Here is a 20,444-nt window from a genome sequence, read left to right as displayed (position 1 = left end):
GCAGCTCTGTCCGGCAGTCGTGCCCTCCGACCAGCTCCCACCGTTCTCCATCCTAGACGGCGGCCTCCGCAGGTCAGGCTGGGGGCTGGGATCCCTGCCGCAGGACAGCTCCGTGGAGGCCCCAGGCTCCAGAGCAACTAAACCAGGACAGGGCCCAGGAAAAGCACGACGGCGAACGTAACAGCTAAAGACAGCGTGCGGGGCCATCTCCGGCCGGGACTGCTGTCCGGGTCGGTGCATGGCCCCAAGGCCACCCCTGCATCACAGGACAGTGCCATTGTGCTGCGTCGTGATGGCCCAGGCTGCCAGGAGAAGACCCCTCACACCAGCGTCCCTGGCTAAGGAGGCAGGCAGGTTGGTAGCTTCCCCGAGGGCTGCTTGCGCCCTGGAAAACGGGCGTGTTGTAGGAGGGTTGCCGTCGACGGAACGCCCCTTCCCTGGTGAACAGGGCCAGGGAGGCTGGTGGGTGCCGGCGTGGCAGGTGGCTTCTCACCGCGTTTTGTTCCAGCAGCTCTGCATTCACTGAGATGCTTTCACTGCTCAGTTAAGGTCTGCGGGACTCTTCTTTAAAAAAAAAATTGTTTTTTAATTTTTATTTTTAAGAGAGAGAGAGAAACAGAGAATGAATAGGGGAAGGGCAGAGAGAGAGGGAGACTCAGAATCTGAAGCAGGCTCCAGGCTCTGAGCTGTCAGCACAGAGCCTGACACGGGGCTCGAACTCACGGAGTGTGAGATCGTGACCTGAGCTGAAGTCGGATGCTTAACCGACTGAGCCACCCAGGCGCCCCTAACATTTATTTATTTTTGAGAGAGAGACAGAGCATGAGCAGGGGAGGGGCAGAGACAGCGGGAGACACAGAATCCGAAGCAGGCTCCAGGCTCCGAGCCGTCCGCACAGAGCCTGATGTGGGGCTCGAACTACGGAATGGAGAGATCGTGACCTGAGCCGAAGTCGGATGCTCCACCGCTGATGCGCTGAGCCACCCAGACTCCCCAGACTCTTCCTCGTTTTTGAACAGAGAAAATGTCACTGGGCACCACCAGAAACTGCTGAGTAGGCACCAGGCCCCGCAGATACCTCGTCTCTTCCCAGGGAACACGAAGGTGAGAAGGAGGAAGCTTCTCCAAAGCCCCAGGGCTCTGAAGAATCCTAGGCTGCGTGCACTTTGGGGGTTTGTTTCTCCCATTTACCAATTAGCAGTTTTGTGTTTTCTCTGGATGCTTCCTTTTGCCTTCTTCCTCCAGCTTTTAAAAAAGACTTCTTTCCGGGTGGAATGGAACCGAATCACTGCTGTGGCCGCGTGCCATTCTAAAATCATCTGGGACCGGAAATCTCTGTGGGTCTTTTTCCGAACTTGAAAATACCGGGAGTCTTTTTGGGCTGGAAATAACGGCCTGCACATAGTAGGTCTGCAACAATTTTTTGAGCGCGTGGATCAATGGGCAGTGAAATCCACACAGGAAGCTTTTTTTAAAAAAAATTTTTCATCTGAGACAGAGAGAGAGCAGAGGAGGGGTGCAGAGGGAGAGAGGGAGAGACTCCTAAGCAGGCTTCACTCAGTGCGGAGCCTGATGCGGGGCTCACCTCCATGACCCTGGGATCGTGACCGGAGCCAGAATCAGGAGGTGGACGCTCAGCCAACCGTGCCACCCAGGTGACCAAGGACGGCCTGTTGGCAGAGGCTTCTCTGTCGACCCCGCTCGTCCAGGAGCAGGCAAACTTTTTCAGTCAATGGCAGTGGGAAATACTTTGCGCTTCGTGGGTCATGGGGTCCCTGTCAACTACTCGACTCTGCCGTGGCAGTGAGAAAGCAGCCACAGACGTATGTACACCACCGGGCATGGCTGTGTCCTAATAAAACTTTATTTACTCAAACAGAGAGCGGGCCAGATTTGGCCCGTGGGCCATAGCGTGCGGAGCCCTGCACTCCACGGACTCATCACTTCAACAGGACAGAGACCACATCTGTGTTCCCGCGGGACCCAGAACCGGATAGTTTAGTTTCGTCCAAATGTATTTTACCACGGTGCTTAAAACCTATTTTAAGAAATGCGGTCAAGTTACTATGTATTGTATTAAGGGGCTAAATTGAAAGGCTTGAAAATACCGACTTTGCTTCAGAAGGAAAAGCACGTGACACCGTTACCTTTCTGGCTCTCGGATTTGGGAACCAGCTCCGTGAGAATTGTGGTCTGGGAAACGGCCAGCAGGGGACTCCCCGGGCACCCGGGAAAGGAAGCAGCTTGGCATGAGGAGCCTCAGAGTAAATTCTAGAGTCTCAAGGGTGGGCCCCATCCCAGGTTGTGCTGTGCACACACCGGGGTGCAGGACCTGAGATCCTGGGCGGGAGAGACTGAGCCAGAAGCCTTCTGCTGACACCGTGGTCCTTGGAGGCTTGCGGTGCTGACGTGCAGCATTCACCAAATAAACGCTTCGTTTTATTCTATTAATAATTTTTTAAGGTTTATTTATTTGGGGGGGGGGGAGGAGCAGCGAGAGACGGAGACACAGAATCCGAAGCGGGCTCCAGGCTCCGAGCTGTCAGCGCAGAACCCGACGCGGGGCTCGAACCCACGAACCGTGAGATCATGACCTGAGCCGAAGTCGGACGCTCAACCGACTGAGCCCCCCCGGGTGCCCCTAACTGCTTCATTTTAAATGGCAGTGGGATGCCCTCATTTCTAGACCAAGAAGCATGACATCCTGGGGGAGCAAGGTGATGACTCTTGGGGCCACATTATTGAAATAACTGACCAGCTTCTGTCTGGGGGGGAAGGTGCATCCTGGGAGAGGGCACGTGTGGGGCTGAGCCTCGCCTGGGTCTCCCCTGAATTCAGCTCCGGCCCCAGCCTGCACGCCTCACGACTCCTGCAGATGAAGGGACTGTTGCTGTTCGAACACACCCCCTGGCTCAAATGCACGTACAGAGGAATAGGGAATAGTACGCAGTGCGGAACGCGAACCACGGCCACGTGCATCCACGCAGGAATGACCAAAGACGGAGCCACAGAAGAAACGTCCAGGGAGACTATTCCACCCACGTAAAAGCCAAAAGCAGGGAAGCACAGTGTCGTCTTTCGGGACTGATCCAGGCGTGCTGACCAGTAGAGGGAAGTAGGAGAATTGTCAACACACTTCAGGGCGATGGGCGCCCCTGGGAGCAGGCTCGGTGGGGACAGGTGCACGGGGGGGTTTGGGCGGGGCCTGCTGCCTCACACTGGGCGGAGGGTTATTAGTCACTCACTAAAACAGGTAGCTGTCTCCGAAACGTCCGCGAACGAACGTTACGTAAGGAGGAGGCGTGGACCCGGGCCATCTCTGTTCGTGACCGCAGGGTTTGCGGCGTGGTTTTCTGTAGGGGAGTGGATGACGGATGAACCGCACCTCGCGTGGGAGCCGGGCTTCGAGGTTCGGATGGGAGACGTGACGTGGGACAGCCGTGATGATCCAGACGGGGCGGGGCAGGGGGAACCGCAGGGGCCTAAAGCAGAAGACCCCCGGGGGCTTCCTTGATCCGGCCGATGGCCACGCACTGGCCGGCTCAGAGGTGCCAGGGCCCCTCAGGGCAGCTCAGGTCACGATCTCGCAGTTTGTGAGTTCGGGCCCCACGTCGGGCTCTGTGCTGACACCTCACAGCCTGGAGCCCACTTCGGATTCTGTGTCTCCTCTCTCTCTGCCCCTCCCCTGCTCGTGCGTGCGCTCCCTCTCTGTCTCTCAAAAATAAATAAACATTAAAAAAAATTAAACAAAGAATTTTGAAAGCCCACTAGTTCCAGAAACTGCCCTCAGCACCCAGACGGTGACTTGACCCGGCTGGGGTGGGGGGGCCCTCCGGGCTGGGGGAGGGGCGACTGCACAGCCGTGAGCGCAGAGCCCACGTCCACCCCTCCCCCCGCCGTCGTGCCCCACATCCAGGCGGCACCTGCCCCGCCGTCGGGCGCCTCGCAAACGCTCGAATCACCCTGTCGTGTCTCCCGCAGCCCGTCCAGGCCACGCTCAACACGATGGACGTGCCCCTCGTCTGCGACTACGGCTCGGGCTTCAGCAAGGTGGGCTTTGCGGGCATGGAAACCCCCCTGGCCGTGTTCCCCACCCTCCTCGGGAAACTTCGACACGACGTGAGTTGCTCTGACCCTCGTTGTGCCCAGGGCTGCCGGGGGCGCGGGCGACGCGTCTGAGGCTCCGTGTTTGGCTCCCCCGGGCCTGTTCTCAGGACCGGATTTGCTGGTCCATCTGGTGATTGACTCCGTGTGTAAGAAATTCAGGTTTTTGCGTCAAGATCTCAAGGAGAACTCACTTTTCTGCAAACCCCGCGCAGACCAATCAAAAGTCACGTGCAGGCCGGAGGCACCTCTTCCTGAACCTTCCCCGGGGGCAGCGGATAGGACATAGGACGTGCTCCAGCTCGGCCGGCCAGACCTGCGTGTCCTTTGCAAGGTGGCCACTCCCCCCTCCACCCCCGCCCCCCTCCCGCCACCGAGGGCCCTGCCACGTCCTGGAACTTCTCCCACTCGAAGCAGCTGTGAGACGCTCAGTTCACATAATGACTGTAACTCGCTGAGTTGACATGAGCCTGGTGGCCGTACCGGGGAGTTGCCGTGGGGCCCTTCTCCCCGAAGACGGGCTGGCATCTCTGAGAGGAAACGTGCTCATGTCCCTGTGTGAGCGAGCAGTAGAGGCAGGACCCCCTCCCCCCCCACCTGCCTTCAAGGCCCCGGTGCTGAGTCACCGTGCTCCTCCCTGGGAAGCCTACCCATCCGTGAGAGGGGGCACCTTGGTCACGTGGGGAGCCCCACATGTCCGGGTCCCAGGGTGATTACGCCTGGGCTCTACATCACTTGGAGCAAATCAATGGCGATGTTTCTAGCAGGCTCGAGTTTTGAGACCCGCCTTCCTACCGGGGCATGCTGGGGGGCAGAAAGCCAGAGAGTCCCTGCCCTTCCCTAGGTGGGTCACGGCAGGTGCCTGCGCCCTCGCTGGCTGGCCGGCCCGTTTCTTCGAGATCGCAGGGCTTAGCGGTGAAGCGTGGGGGCTGCGGGGTCAGGAGACCCACATCCGAACACCGGCCCTGCCTCCGCACTTGTGTCACTGGGGGCAAGTTGCCTTTGGGGCTCCGACTCCCCGTGCACAGGGCGGGGTGAACGAACACACACGTGCCACATCCGGGGGAAGCTTCAGTGAGGCGGTGCCCGAATGCCTGGCCCGGAGTCTGGCCCCTCGCGGTGTGGAACGGGGATGGGGATGATGCTCAGGGTGCCGGCGGTGAGGAACGTGAGTGTCCTGCTTGGGGCGGCCATGACCGGTGACCACGGACCTATTGTGTCCCAGCTCAGGAGGCCGGAGGTCCTAAATCAGGTGTGAGCAGGGCTGAGCTCCCTCCGCCGGTGCTAAGGGACCATCCTTCCTGCTCCCCCAGCTGCTGGGGCTCCGGGCGCCCCTGGGCTCGTGGCTATGCCCCTCCAGCCTCCGCTCTGTCTCACATCTCCTGCTTCTGGCTCTTATACGGACACTTGTCACTGGATTTAGCCCTCCCTCCCCCAATAATCCAGGATGATCCCACCTCAATATCCTTAAATTTAAAAAAAAATTTTTTTTAAGGTTTATTTGTTTTTCAGAGACAGAGAGAGGGAGAGCATGAGTAAGGGAGGAGCAGAGAGAGAGAGAGAGGGAGATACAGAATCCAAAGCAGGCTCCATGCTCCGAGCTGTCGGCACAGATCCCGACGCGGGGCTTGAACTCACAGATCCTGAGATCATGACCTGAGCCGAAGTCGGACGCTCAACTGACTGAGCCCCCCAGGCGCCCCTCAATACCCTAAAACTAATCGCATCTGCAAAGACCTTGCTTCCAAATACAGTCACATCCATATAGGTTCTGGGGCTTAGATGTGGACACATCTTTTGGGGGCCACCCTTCAACCCACTACAGCTGGGTTCTGCCTATTGTCCGTGGGCCCCGACATCATCCTGCTGTGCGGTTCTCGGGCTGGGACGCCCCTATCACCGGCTCCCCGTGGAGGCAGATTGGGAGGTAGAGGGAGGAGGCGGGCCTTCCTTTCCGTGTTCCTGCCCTGTTCTGCCCTGTGTCCTGCCCTCTCACAGCTCCCCGTGGCCCGCCAGCGGCCCTGGGGCTGTACTCTCCGGGCTCCCTCCGTGTTCCCTGCCGGCTCTTTCAAACTCCCAACGTTGCGTAACCGTTGCCCCGCATCCAGTCCTTCGAGAATCTGTTTTGAAATCCTTGGCGTGGCATCTGTGGTCCCAGCAGGTGCAATAATTCGTCCTGCAACGTGAAAGCTCCCACCGCCCCAGGGGAGGGACAGATCCCTGTTAGCTGTGCAGAGAGTGGGACAGTGGGAAGCAGGATTGTAGGTAAAACGAGTTACATACGCAATAAAGCAAAAAATCACAGGGAAAGAGATCAAATTCCTCGCCAAAATAGAGACGAGTGGCCATAATGAATTACAGTAAAGGGTGGAACTGAGCCGGGAGCACTGTTTCGGTGAGGCGCTGGGCCGCCGCCCTCCCCGCCTTCGGGGCCAGCCCCGGGCAGCAGGAGGGACGCTTCTCTGTCCAAGAGGAGTCAGCACCTGCCGGGATGCTCTGCGTGGGCTCACATTTCGCTCCAGATACGAGCCCCGCGGCCCCTCCGTGCTCTTGGGTCTGGCGGCGAGCCGGCAGTGAGAGCCCTGGCGGGAGGCCCCGCGCCCCAGAGGGGCACTCGGTCCACGGCCACCGGAGCGGCCGCTGCGACCCCAGCCCCGTCCAGCCGGGCATTTCAAGCAGTGGCTTCAGACCCCATGACACGCTCGTCCCCGCCCCGCAGGCATCCCTCGCCCTGCTCCCCTCGCTCGGGAAGGTTTGGCCAAGCCAGAAGCTTCCGAGGCAGGGCAGCGTGGACTGTCCACACCCGCGTGTCCACTCGGGTGATGAAGCGCGTTCCCATCGGCGGTCTCTCTGACTTGCTCCCCGACGGCCCCGCGGCAAGGAAGGCAGAATGGGAGACGTTCCATCCGAAGGAGACGGGGTGCGGCGCGGAGAAGGCCAGCGGCTTGCCGGGGTCTCGCGGATTGTCCCCCAGCCCAAACCCCTCCGCCTGGAGAGAAATTCCTCAGGCAAAAGAGCTCTGTGCACGTGAGCTGTGGTAGCCTCAAGAGCGGGCCTCTCTGAAATCCACGCCGCCACCGCGGCCCGGCATCCCCGTGGCACAACGGCTGCGTGACAACAAGGCCACGCTTCCTACAGACTGCTGAGCATGGCAGCGATCCCCAGACAGACCCGTTTCTGGAAACACGCGCCTCCCTTCCCGGACGACCGGCTCAGGAGCTGCCCGGTGGCCTCGCCGACTGCCCGCTGTTCCAGGACACCCATCCAGCCCTCCGTCCTGTACCCAGGCTCGGGCTTGGACCACAGCCTGGTCGGGCGCCCCCGTCTTCTCTCACGTAGGTGGGTTCCTAGCGAGACCCTCACACCTTTTGTGCTGTGTTGGTGTCTGCTTTTTGGCAGATGCAGATTTACACACAGACCAACCGGCAAATCCCTTCTGGATGACGGAATAAACGGTTCACCCTGCCACGAAAGCAGTTAGGTCCGTCTTCTTAAGGGATGACAAACTAAATTCACCTGCAGACCCTTCCCCCGGCGGGTTTCCAGGGTGAATGCAGCAGCCGGTGCCCCTGCCCGACACCGTGCCCTCCTCCACGGCTCCCCCCACCCCCGTTCCCCTCGGGTTTCCCACCCGCAAAGTGGACAAGGCCGGTGTCCTCAAGAACACTTTTTTTTAAATGACTTTTCTTTTCTTTTTTAACGTTTATTTACTATCGAGAGACAGAGAGACACAGAGCGTGAGCAGGGGCGGGGCAGAGAGAGAGAGAGGGAGACACAGAATCCGAAGCAGGCTCCAGGCTCCGAGCCGTCAGCACAGAGCCCGACGCGGGGCTCGAACCCACGAACCGCGAGATCACGACCTGAGCCGAAGTCAGACGCTTCACCGACTGAGCCGCCCAGGCGCCCCCGGGGGCACTTTGACCTTGCAGGTCATTTTGCTAAAACGTCTTAGTGGCATCTTGAAATGGCACGCAAGCTTGAGAAGGCCACCGCCGCCAGCGCCGTGACCTGGAGCGGTCCCCCAGCTGCACGTCACGGCTCCTTGCCATTGCTCCTCGTGCGTCAGCACGTGGAAGCCGAGTGGAGGTGAGTCACCCTCGAGAGCTGACCTGTCCTGGCCTGTGTCTTTCAGAATCCGCTGGTGGGGATGGGCGAGGAGGACTGGTTCCTCGGAGACGAGGCTCAGCATAAGCGAGGGGAACTTAGCCTACAATATCCCATCTCCCGGGCAACCGTCACGAACTGGGCCAACGTGGAGAAGGTAGGCTGCAGCTCCTGCTGGGGTGGGACCTGTCCACGGGGCCCCTACTGACGTTTGGGGGGGCATATCTGCTCCCTGGCACTGGCGGGGGGGAGGCGCCCTGGCATCCGGGCCTCTCTGGGCCTCTCTCTTGGTCCCCGTGGACGCCACACCACACTACGAACCACACGGGTCGTGGGGTCTGAGACCCGAGCCTGAATCCTGTCTCCACGACTTCTCATCTGTGTCCTTTTGGACGAGTCACCAGCCTCCCTGGTCCTCTGTTTCCTTACCTGTAAGAAAGGGGTATAATTTTTTCTTGCGTGTAGTGCTGTTGTATGCACTCGAGGAAGTGGCTAAACAGTCCTTAATCCACGCCACGCCTGTTTAAAGCAACAAGCAGAAAAACGGGAGATGACAAGCGTTGGCCTTGGGACCTCACGCAGGGCTGGTGGGAACGTAAAATGGTGCAGCCACTCGGATCGCGGTACGGAGGTTCCAAAACATGAAAGAATCGAAGACGAGGGCGGGAAGAGACGTCCGCACACCCACATCCGCTACGGCCAAGGTGTCCGTCGGCAGATGGATGGATAAACAGAATGCGCTGCACACATAACGGACTATCACTCCGCCTTGGAAAGGAAGGAGGTTCTGACACCCGCTTCAACACGGCCGGACCTTAAGGACATGAGGCTGAGTGAAATGAGCCAGGCACAAAAAGACAAAAACTGTGGGATTCCACCCATACGAGGACTCTGAGTCGTCCGATTCGTGGAAACAGAAAGGTGGACGGCGGGCACCGGGGGGCTGGGGGAAGGGGAATGGGGAGTTAGTGTTTAACGGGGACAGAGTTCTGGTTGAGGACGGTAACAAATTTCTGGAGACGGATGGTGTTCAAGGTTGCACAGCAGTGTGACTATACCTAGTGCCACCGAGCTGTGCGCTTTTTAAAAAGGTTGAATTGGTGAATTTTATGGTATGTACATTTTACCATGAGAAAAAAATTCCGTAGGTCAGTGCAATACTGACGTATTCGATATGGCGATTTGAACCGCTCTGTCTTAGCAACCGAAGGTTCTGATCAGGGTCTCCATATACGGCTGAAGTTTGCACGCTGCCTAGGAAGATGTATTAATTATCTACGCTGCGTAACAAATCACCCCCAAACTTAGAAGCTTGAAACACCGATGGCCGTCTACTTCCTCTCACGGTTTTTGTGGGTCAAGAGTTTGGGAGCGGCTCAGTTGGGTGGTTCTGGCCTGGGGTCTCTCGTGGAGCAGCAGTCAGGAGTCAGCTGGGGGTGCATCATCTGAAGGTTCGACCGGGGCTGGAGCAGACATTTCCATGGTGGTGCTCCACGGGGCTGGCAAGGTGGCCCTTCTTGGGGACTTTCTGCAGGGGCCCTGGAAGGCCCTCACAGCATGGTGGTTGACTTCCCCTGGAGGAAACAATCAAGGCGGCCAACGTGAAGGCCGCGATGGCTTTATGATGTAGCCCTACGGGCCACACACGCCTTCACTGTTGGTATATTCTGTGGGTTGCACGAGCCAGTCCTGGTTCAGCGGGGGAAAGGTCTGCACAGGGTGTGGATGTCAGGAGGTGTGTGTTCACTGGGGTCGTCTTGAAGGGGTTGTGGGAGTGTCGCTCACAGACACTTCCTGTCTACACGGCTGAAGCGTTGGCTCTGATTCTGGCTGTAGCCCTCCGTTAGCATGTCACAGGGAATACAGAAACTGAAGCGGTGTAGACAGGTCTTTGGAGTGTGCGGCCCACCAGCCCCTGGGCCCCGGGCTGCCTGGGCCGTAGCCTCCACCCTCCCCTCCCCTCTCTGGTGCAGGCTCAGCTGCCTGGCTGACCCAGTGGAGCTGACTTCTGGTGTGTCTTCACCTGGTTCAAGTTCTTGGTTCAACGCTTGTCCAAATGCCGGGGTCATTGCAACGATCCTCCCCCATGGTACCCCTCCTCCTACCTCGCACCCCCTACCCCACGTTCACCCCCACACGGCCTGTCGAGTGACTGTTCTCCATCTGATCGTGTCACTTCCCTGCTCCAGTCCATAGTGGCTGGACATCTAGCTGTGAGCCCACCCATCTGGCCTTTGGGTTTCATGGGCGCCATGTTGCCGTGTGTTTCCGCGTCCCCCCTTCCTGAAACCCTTCCTCCATTGAACTTCCCCTCACTTCTGTTTTCAGTTCCCCATGGAGCCTCCTCCCCAGAGGCAGGCAGGAGCATTATTCATTGCTTGTTGAGCACCTACTGTGCACCAAGCACTCGGTAGGTGCTGTGGCCTGAGTCGTGTCCCCCAGTTTCTTATGTTGGAGTCCTGCCCCTGAGCAGCTCAGAACATGACCGTATCTGGAGATGGGGTATTTAAAGAGGTGACCAAGGGGCGCCTGGGTGGCTCAGTTGGTGAAGCACCCAACTTCAGCTCAGGCCATGATCTCGCGGTTCGTGGGTTCGAGCCCCGCGTCGGGCTCTGTGCCAGCAGCTTGGAGCCTGGAGCCTGCTTCAGATTCTGTGTCTCCCTCTCCCCCGCTTCCTCAAAGGGGTCACTGGGGTGGGCCCTGATCCCACGTGACCGGGGTCCTCGTAAGAAGAGGGGATCAAGACACAGACACACACGGAGGGACAACCCCGTGAGGACACAGGGAGAGGATGGCCGTCCACACACAAGGAGAGAGGCCTTGGGAGGCCCCGGCCCTGCCCACGCCTGGACTTCGGGCTCCGGCCTCCAGGACCGGGAGGCTGTTGTTTAAGTCACTTGGGCTGTGATCTCTGTTACGGCGGCCACAGGAAACAAATACGCTCGGTTTTCTACAAACATTGTGCCAGACCCTCTACGATGTCCTCATGACCCTCTCCAAGGAAGGGAAAGTTTTCCATTTTATAGACGAGGAAACAGCACATCAGAGTCAAGTTCCTTTTCTGGGCCCACACCTGGTGCCACGCTCCCCCCTCTGTGTCTTGGGGCCCATGTCTGCTGCCCAGTCAGACGAGGACTAGGCCTCACACATCGTTGTCTGCTCCCCGTCCTGACTCCAGGCTCGGCACACGCACGGAGCTTCTGTGTCTTGTCTCGTCTGCAGCCGCTCTGTCCTTCCTGCTGTGAATCACATAAGCTACTGCGGAAGCCACTTTGCAGGGTAGACAGGTTCCATCGCACTTCCAGAAGATCGGCCGTGGCTCACGGACGTGCCTCACCGCGTCTCCTGCTCTCTCCACAGATCTGGCATCACTCCTTCTACCAGGTGCTCCGCGTCGCCCCGGAACAGCATCCTCTCATGGTGACGGAGCCGCCTTTAAACACAATGTCCAACAAAGAGAAGATGTCACAGGTAAGGGGCCACGTGGTGGGCGGGTCAGGGAACAGGCCACGGGGAGGGCAGCTCTGGCCTCCCCTTGAGCCTTGAACCTCGGGGACCCCCTCAGGGCGTCATCCCTTTGCTCAGCGAGATGAAGACACGGGAGAGATCTGTCCCCTTTGACCCTGGCGGCAGGCATGACAGGTGCCACGGGAGAGCTCACCAAGGGGTCACCAAGTGGGTGAGCATTTGGACCTCGCAGCCAGTCTATGGGCTGGGCAGTTACAGTCCCTTTGCACAGAGGAGGAAATCGGAGGGTCTAGGGGTGGAAGTAGGCAGGGCAGGTGGCTGGGAGGCCCGCTGGGCCCTCGAGGCCTGACCCTGCGGCCTTGCTCTCTCGGTGCGGTTTGTCCTGCTTGGAGCTCCAACCTGCCTTGAGAGGTCCCACCTTCCCCCTGGGCCTGCCCCCCGGCAAGGAGTTGGTGGTGTGTGTGGATCGGATCGACCAGGTTGAACTGGGTTGAGCTGGTTCTCGGAGGCTGTCAAGGACGGGCCGGGGAAGGAAGGAGAGTGCCCCCCAGCAGAGCCCTCTTAGGGCTGGAGTGAGGTCCAGGTGGGGAGGGGCCGCAGGGCCGCCGCTGGCTGTCCAGGTTCCAGATGCGTCATGAGGCTTTGCCTAATGAGGACGTCCAGGAGCTAATTAAGGAAACGGCAAGGTTCTGCCACCTGGCCCACAGCCCCTAGAGCCCGATGGTGTCCCCTGCAGTGAGCAGTGACCCGAAGGGCAGGCCAGCGGCCCCCAGCACCACCTGCCCATAGAGGAGGCCTGTGCCGTGGCCCAGAAACAGAGCCATCAATCCCGGCACGGGCGTGAGCTGCCGCCTCGTTTAACACAAAGCCCCGAGGGGGCCGACGAGTCTTCCTCTGCACATGGACAGGTGGATCGCAGAAGTGGGCCACGGCTGGGCTCCACGTGGACACGGGCACAGAGCCCACGGCTTTGAAACAGCAGGGATCCAGGCTGAGAGCAGCGTGTGCCCATCGGAGCCCCAGCGAGCTGGAGAGAGAAGAGGGAAGCAGGACTGTCCCTCACCCGAGGGCGATGTGCCTCTTCCAAACTGTCTCAGGGCTCTCCGGAGAAAGAGTGGGACACACACACACACACACACACACACACACACACACACACGTGTATATGTAGAAAGAGATCTGTTTTGAGGCATTGGTTCACACGATTATGGGACTGACAGATGCCAGGGTCTGCAGGGCGAGTCAGCAGGCTGGAGCCTTTTGCTCTATTCAGATCTTCAACTGATTGGATGAGGCCCACCTACCGCGGGGAGGGTAATTGGCATTACTCAATCCATCGATTTATGTTAATGTTTATTATCCAATGTCAATATTAATGTTAATGTTATCCAAAAACATCCTCATCGACAACTCAGAATAATGATTGGCCAAATGTCTGGGCTCCCCGTGGCCCAGGCAACCCGGACACGTAAAATTAACCCTCACACAAAGCGTTGTGCCGGCCACACAGCCTGTCTCCGGCACTTGTCCACCTCTCCGGGGTCCACTGCCTGTCTTCCTGCCCTGGGTCTCTCTGAATTCACCCCCTAATTATATGAGGGTCCCAGCAGGAAACCAAAGGGACCCTCACGTGGGGTCATTTTGATGAGACTTTACCGAAGAGATTATATACAAAGGCAAGCCTACGTTCTAGAAGAGGGACGTGAACGAGAGCTCTGGGCTAGTATCAGGAAGCTGTTGCCTGCTAAGCCCGACAGAGCCCGGGGGGTTAGTAGCCCTGAGAGGGCCTCTGCCAGGAGCCGTGGCCTCGGAGGGACCAACAACGAAGGAGCAGGGGGATAGCTGTACTCCTCCCCTCTCCGCCTCCCTCAGACCTCTCTCCAGGGTCCCCACGGGCGGAACCCAGGGGGTCGCCCACAGAGGGGGGCCCGTGGCTACAGTCCAGGGCAGAGAGTGGTCAAGAAGGATGGAAGCTTCTGCAGGAAGACGGGGGGCAGCCAGCAATGGTGACCCGCCCCCCGGGCACAGGGAACACCACCGCCGTGCGGAAAAATAGACTTTTCCCCATCTGTGGGCTCTTCCCTGCAGAGTCCCTCTGTCCCGACGCCAGCCTCCCAGGCTCCTCCCGGAGGCTGGGACAGACTGAGAAGGGCTGGGCTGACTTCTCCCGGAATAAGTCTGTGTGTGAGCAGGATGCCTGGGGCCATGGCCCAGCAGAGAGGCCAATGCAGGGAGCAGCCCAGCGTGTAGGGAAAAGCCCAGCTTGGCCTCAAGACCCGGATTCTGGCCCAGGCTCTCCCAGCACGGGTGACCTGGGGAGGAATATGCATCCTCAAGGTGTCCTGATTTCCCCATCAGAAGGATGGTAATGGTGTCACCCTGGGGGTGTCGCGGAAAGGAAATGAATCCACGCCGTGAGATGCGTGTCACGGGGCTTAGTGGCTGTTGAGCATTCAGTAGATGCTGCTTCCTGTTCCTCGGCCTCGGAATTCGCATCTGCAAAATGGGATTTTGATCGCAGGAAGCCAAAGACCCTTCCAAGCTCTGTGACCTCCGGCCTCACCTCAGGCCAGGGGAGCTGAGGTTGGGTTTTGTCTTTGTGCTTTTAGGGGGCGGGGTCTCTAGTGGGATCGCAAAAGCTGCCCGTCCACACCCGCCACTCCTCCACCAGGATGCAAGTTCCGGGGGCACCAGACAGTAGCACAGACTCCCAGACACTGCCCCCCTGCCCTGTGTCCTTCGAGGTGGTGCCTGTGTCCGGGCCTGGCCTTCCACATGCCATGTTACAAACGCACATCCCGGTGGCCTCCACTTGGGGGCCGTGGTGAATAAAGCCGGTGAGAATAGGCGTGAACCAGTCTTTGCAGGGACACACGTTTTCGCTTCTCTTGGGTCAGTCCCCTAAGCCCCCCGGGCGGCTGCCCCCAGACGCGTGCTTAGTGACCCCCCCGGGGAGTCACACGCTCAGTGGTGGACCCGGCTCTGTGGAACATCGTTGTCTCAAATGCTGGCTTTACTGGGTTTTGGGGTCTTTGGCCAGAGGCCGGCCGGATCACTCCCCAAGCAGCCTGCACCCCGACCATTCCCCGTATTGTCCTGTCCCGCTCAGGGCCACTGCTCGCCTGCCCTGCTTGTCCCCACAGCTAGGGACAGCCCCTAGGCCCAGGAGCCCGTGAAATTGTTCAAGGGAGCCAGCCCACAGGGCTCCCTCCAGAGCCAGCTAACCACCCTGCCGGCCGCCCACAAGGTGCTCCCCGACAGCTCCAGCTGGCTGTCATCCTGTCCCCCGGGTGCCACCCTCCCATGGCCCCGCCTGGCCGGTTTGGAGCTGCAACAAAGTCTGCCTTTCAACCGTCCGAGTGACCCCGCGTTGGTCCCACCCTCAAAAGAATCTTTAAATTGAGGCGCCTGGGGGGGCTCAGTCGGGGACGCATCTGACTTCAGGTCGGGTCACCATCTCGCAGCTCGTGAGTCCGAGCCTCGAGTCGGGCTCTGAGCCGCCAGTGCGGAGGCTGCTTGGGATTCTCTCTCTCCCTCGCTCTCTGCCCCTCCCCCACTCACGCTTTCTCTCTCTCTCTCTCTCGGACTAAATAAACTTAAAAAAAGGACCTTTAAATTCCTGTGGCACCATCTCGCAGGAAAATCACTCGCTCACTCAGCCAGCGTCACAGAGGCAGTACCTCGTCGCGTCTGGCAGCCCGGGTTCATGTCGCACCCCTGACACCTGCTCCCTAACATGTTTGTCCACTGGTCTCCCATGTGGACAGGGGAGGACGGTGTCACATACCTCCGGGGGGACGCCGCGGGCGGCAGGATCAGGACTGTGTCTCCCCTGTTCATGCCTATGTGCGGGCAGTACCCAGGAGAGCGTTCTTGACCAAGCCAACGGTGAGCTTTTGCTGTCGCCATTATTACAAAACAACGGACCATCCCAGGTCAAGGCGTTGGGATTTGCGTAAGGTCCGCCTACCCTCCAAGAGCAGAAGGGGCGAAGACGTGGAGAGAACAATGGTGGCGCTGGGAAGTCAGCACCACCCCCGTGGGGATAACACGGTGGTCTGCAAGATGTTGCAATGCCCTCACATCAGTCTCGCGACTAAGGTCTCCCCCCGCCATAAGGTCCCCGGGAAGGACGTGAGCCCGCGTCACAGGCTGGGAAACGGTGTCACAGGGCTCGTCAGGGCAGAGCTGGGGTCAAGTGTGGCACGCTCCCTGGCCCCGTTGCCTGGATCTCTGGGGCAGCCAAGTGCCTCCTACCGGTGGGCTTTGTGAGCCCGGGAGCTACGGGAAGACCCACCCGCTCCTCCAGCCTCTGGCCTGGCCGTTAGCACGGTAGTGTTCTTGTTCTCCGCAGATCCTGTTTGAGACCTTCAACGTGCCCGCCCTGTACTTAGCCAACCTGGGAGTCCTTTCTCTATACGCCTCCGGCCAGACCTCCGGTGAGTGGTCCTGCTCCTAACTCCCCTTGTGTCCCTCCCGGGCCAGCAGTTTGCTTCCACGCAGCGCATGTCCCTCCTCCGCAGCTTTACTGAGGTGGGATTTGTGCCCGGCAAAGTCAGCGTGTCCACGCTGTGCAATGGGATAGGTTCTGACGCGTGGATACGCTCGTGCGGCCATCGTCAAGATGACGAACGTATTCGTTGCTGCTAAACCCTTCCCCTCCACTCCCCACGCTCTGCTCTAGTCTGTCCTCAGATGAGATTGCATTTTCTAGAAATTTGTATAGATGGTTGGGTATAGGGGGCGCCTGGGTGGCTCAGTCGATTAAGCGTCTGACTTCGGCTCAGGTCGTGATCTCACGGTCCGTGAGTTCGAGCCCCGCGTCGGGCTCTGCGCTGACGGCTCAGAGCCCGGAGCCTGCTTCCGATTCTGTGTCTCCCTCTCTCTCTGCCCCTCCCCTGCTCACGCTCTGTCTCTGTCTCTCTCTCTCAAAAATAAACATTAAAAAATTTGTTTTTAAATGTTGTTGGGTATATACCCTTTCTTCAAAGTTTTTTTTTTTTTTTTTTTTTTGCGCAGCATAACTATTTGGAGAGTAGTTCATTTCTTTTTTTCTCGCCAAGCAGTATTCCGTTGTGTGAACTCCCTGTAGTTTGCTTATCTCTTTACCTCCGGATGGACATTTGGGTTGTTTCCAGCTGGGAGCTCTTATAAATAAAGCTGCCGTGAACATTTGCCTACAGGTCTTTGCGTGGACACACGCTTTCATTCCACTTGGGTAAAAACACTAGAAGTGAAACGATGGGGCCAAATGGTAAGTGTATTTTAGCTTCAAAAAAAAATCCGCCAAACTAGCGGCCAGCGTGGTTGCGTGCTCCACTGGGATTTCACCAGCCGCGTGAGCGTGCGGTTCCCCAGCAGATTGGCGTGGCCGGTCTTTGTCATCGTGGCCCTGGAAGCAGGAGGGCGGTAGTATCTCGTGGTACCATTTGGTGTGCGTATAGATGTCCAGTTGGCCCCACACCACTTGTTGAAAAGACCCTGTGTTCTTCATTGAATTGCGTCTGTGCATTTCTTCTGGAAAACCAGTTGTCCGTGTACGTGTGGGTCTATTTCTGTACTCCGTATTCTGTGCCGTCGATCTACTCGTCCACCTGTGGGCTGATGCCACCTTGTGTTGATGTCTAAGTCTTGGAATAAGAAGTTAGTGTGGCAGCTTTTGGTCTCTTGTTTTATAATGTTTTTTTTTTTTTTTCCGGAGAACATTCCAGGTTCTTTGCATTTCCATATGCATTTCAGGGTCAGTTTGTCAATTTCTATCAAAACAGCAACTTGGGGCACCTGAGTGGCTTAGGTGGTGACACATCCATCCTCCGCTCAGGTCACGATCTCATGGTTCGTGAGCTGGAGCCCCGCATCGGGTTCTCTGCTGTCAGCGCGGAGCCTGCTTGGGATCCTCTGTCTCCCCCTCTCTCTGCCCCTCTCCTGCTCTCTCTCTCACTCTCTCTCTCTCAAAAATAAATAGACATTGATCAAAACCCAAAGATGCTTTTTTTTAGAACTGCATTGGATTTATAGGTCTCTCTGGGGACAACTGATATCTTGACAACGATGTCTTCTAATAAACATGGAGTATCTCCTAAGGGTTCTCTAATTTCTCTGGGCAGTGATTTGTGGTTCACGGTGCAAACATCACGCAAATCTTTCATCCGATTCATTCCCAAGTATTTTATATGTTTTGATTGTATCATAAATGGTATCTTTATTTAACTTTCCGATTGTTCAATGCAAGTATACAGAAAACAAGTGTCTTTTGTATAATGATTTGTATCTCGGCACCTTCATTAAACTCTTTTATCGGTGCTGGTAGGATTTTCTACTTAGGCAACGCTGTTGTCTATAGTTTAACTCCTTTATTTCCAAATTGGGTGCTTTTTATTGTTTTTTTTGTTTGTTTTTGTTTTTGTTTTTGTTTTTCCCCCTTGCCTCATTGCTCTGGCTAGAACCTCTGGTACAATACTGAGTAGAAATGGAAATGGTGGGAGCAGACATCCGTGGCTTGTTCCTGACCCCAGAGGGAAATCATTCAATTTTACATTACTAAGTGTGTTGTCAGCTGTAGCTTTTTCATAGACATCCTTTCGAGGGAGTTATCATGTATTCCTAGTTTGACGAGAGTTTTTTTCTTTTTAAATCACGAATGGATAGTGGATTTTGTCAAATGCATTTTCTGCCCCTACTGATATGGTCATGTGGATTTTTCTCTCTTAGTTCTTTAACATGGTGAATTGCACTGATTGATTTCTGAATGTTAAAACAACCTCGTATTCCTGAGATAAAACCAATCTGGTCATGATGAGTTAGCCTTTGTATATATTTGCTAAAACTTTGTTTAGGAGTTTTGTGTCTGTGTTCATGAGGGATCATGGTCTGCCGTGTTCTCTTCTTGTCACGTCCTGTCTGTCAGGGACCACTGAGACTGTCCTTTGTTGCTTGATGTCCGATATCTTGAGAACTGTTGTTTCCTGTATTTTATTCTCTGTTTTAGGTGTTTCAGGGGTGTGTTGGGGGACCCCCTCCTTGTTCCACAGCTTACCTGGACATGGAGGTCTTCTTGACCCATTTTTGCCTCATTTACAATGTGAGGACCTCAGGACGCCTGGGTGGCTCAGGTGGTTAAGCGTCTGACTTCAGCTCAGGTCATGATCTCACGTTCATGGGTTTGAGCCCCACGTTGGGCTCTGTGCTGACGGCTGGGAGCCTGGAGCCTGGAGCCTGCTTCGGATGCTGTGTCTCCCTCTCTCTCTCTGCCCCTCCCCTGCTCACACTCTCTCTTTTTCTCTCTCTCCCTCAAAAATAAATAAACATAAAAAAAAAATAAACGTGAAGGCCTTGGTTACCAGATCCAACATGTGAAAAGAGCCTACCGCCCAGACCCCTGGTCCGCTCTTAATGGCCCCGTGTCATGCTTTCACACAAAGTGAAACCTGTGTCCCCGTGACCACATCACATCTTTTGGACTAGCACAGAGACCTGTACTTTGCCTTGCTAACTAAAAAGTAAACCTCCTTCACCACACCCAGCCTCGTCTGACAATCGAGTTGTGCCCCGAGTTTTTTAGGGAGAGAGCTATTAAGAGCAGAATATTCTCCCCCTCTTACCCTTTGACAACTGTTGCTAACAACTGTTGCTAACATCTGTGTGTCTGGTCGAGTAAGAAAATTTGCAGGTGTTCTGTCCAAAACCCTTGGCCCTTGCTTGGTCTGATCCAGATAGGCTTTTTATCCTAGCACACCCCCCTACAGAAGAAAGTTTATTCCTCAGACCCTTTGCCTTATCTTCTTATTATCTTATTATCTCTTCCTGGAGACTTGACATTGGTAAGGGATATCATGCACCCTGTGTTATGATGCCGACATGTTCTCTTGTCTAGGAACAGCCATTGAGTCTGGAGAAGGAATGACGTACTTTGTGCCCATCATTGATGGCTGTCCTTTGCATCAGTCAACCATCCAGATGGACATGGCAGGCCAAGACCTAACCTCGTATCTCCTGCAACTATTGACAGACGGTGGGCACTCGGTGAGCACAGGTAGGAAATTGCCACTCTTGTCCAGGTGAGCCAATCCCTGGGGTGTAATATCCTTCTTGGCTGTTCAACCTGCAGCCCTCAGTTTATAAAGCTAAGGCTACTTGACCGTGATTCAAGTCTTACAAATAACTTTACCTATGTTTAGGGACACCTAGTGACTGATGATGACAGTGGGGATGATGGTGATGAGGATGATGATGAGGAGGGTGACGATGGTGATGGTCACGGTGACACGATGACGACGATGGGCTAAGCTTTACGGAATAGTTACTCTGTGTCAGCCACCCAGAAGGTGGGAGGGGTGCGACGTTCCAGATGTTTCCGGGGTGAGGGGGCCTGGCTGGCTGGGGCAGCTGTCAGCAGGAGGGGGCAGCTCTGAGCTGTTCGCGACCAACATTCACAGCAGGTGGGGATCGGGGCACCAACAGCAGCCCCTGCTTTAACAGGTGATGAGATCGGGTTTGGTCTTCCAGCCCAGGATATCAACACGTAACACGCAGGCAGTTTCCAAATGTTTGCACCTCGGTTCAGGACACCCCTGCTCTGCCGTTCTCTCCCACAAGCCCAGGCCCCCGGTGTACGTTACAGATCAAGAGGCGCTGGGATCGGAGATGAAAGCGGGAACAGGTGCTGTGATTGTGCCGCCTCGTCCCCATCGCGAGGAGCTGAAGCTTCAGGAAGGTGCTCCCTGGGGACGGGATGCCTCTGTGAACCATCTGGGGTCACGCCCTTCTCT

General features: G+C 56.8%; 1 protein-coding gene across 9 annotated transcripts in view; it reads left to right on the top strand.

The window, feature by feature from the left end:
• Window positions 1-306: 306 nt before the first annotated feature.
• Window positions 307-20,444, top strand: part of LOC122231416 (actin-85C-like) — a 41,628-nt gene continuing 21,490 nt past the window's right edge. For 4 of the 9 annotated variants that reach the window (XR_006208653.1, XM_042959422.1, XM_042959421.1 and 1 more), the window contains exons 1-6: window positions 958-1,104; window positions 3,982-4,119; window positions 8,237-8,365; window positions 11,569-11,679; window positions 16,031-16,115; window positions 19,550-19,708. Coding sequence is in view for 8 of the 9 variants with exons in the window: in XM_042959422.1 (XP_042815356.1) it covers window positions 4,006-4,119; window positions 8,237-8,365; window positions 11,569-11,679; window positions 16,031-16,115; window positions 19,550-19,708 (598 nt within the window). In the remaining variant the exon portion in view is untranslated. The other 5 variants (XM_042959416.1, XM_042959417.1, XM_042959418.1 and 2 more) reach the window with 5 other exon arrangements.

Source organism: Panthera tigris, chromosome D1 (genome assembly GCF_018350195.1).
Source record: "Panthera tigris isolate Pti1 chromosome D1, P.tigris_Pti1_mat1.1, whole genome shotgun sequence".
Lineage (NCBI taxonomy): Eukaryota > Metazoa > Chordata > Mammalia > Carnivora > Felidae > Panthera > Panthera tigris.
This window is presented reverse-complemented; position numbering and strand designations above follow the sequence as displayed.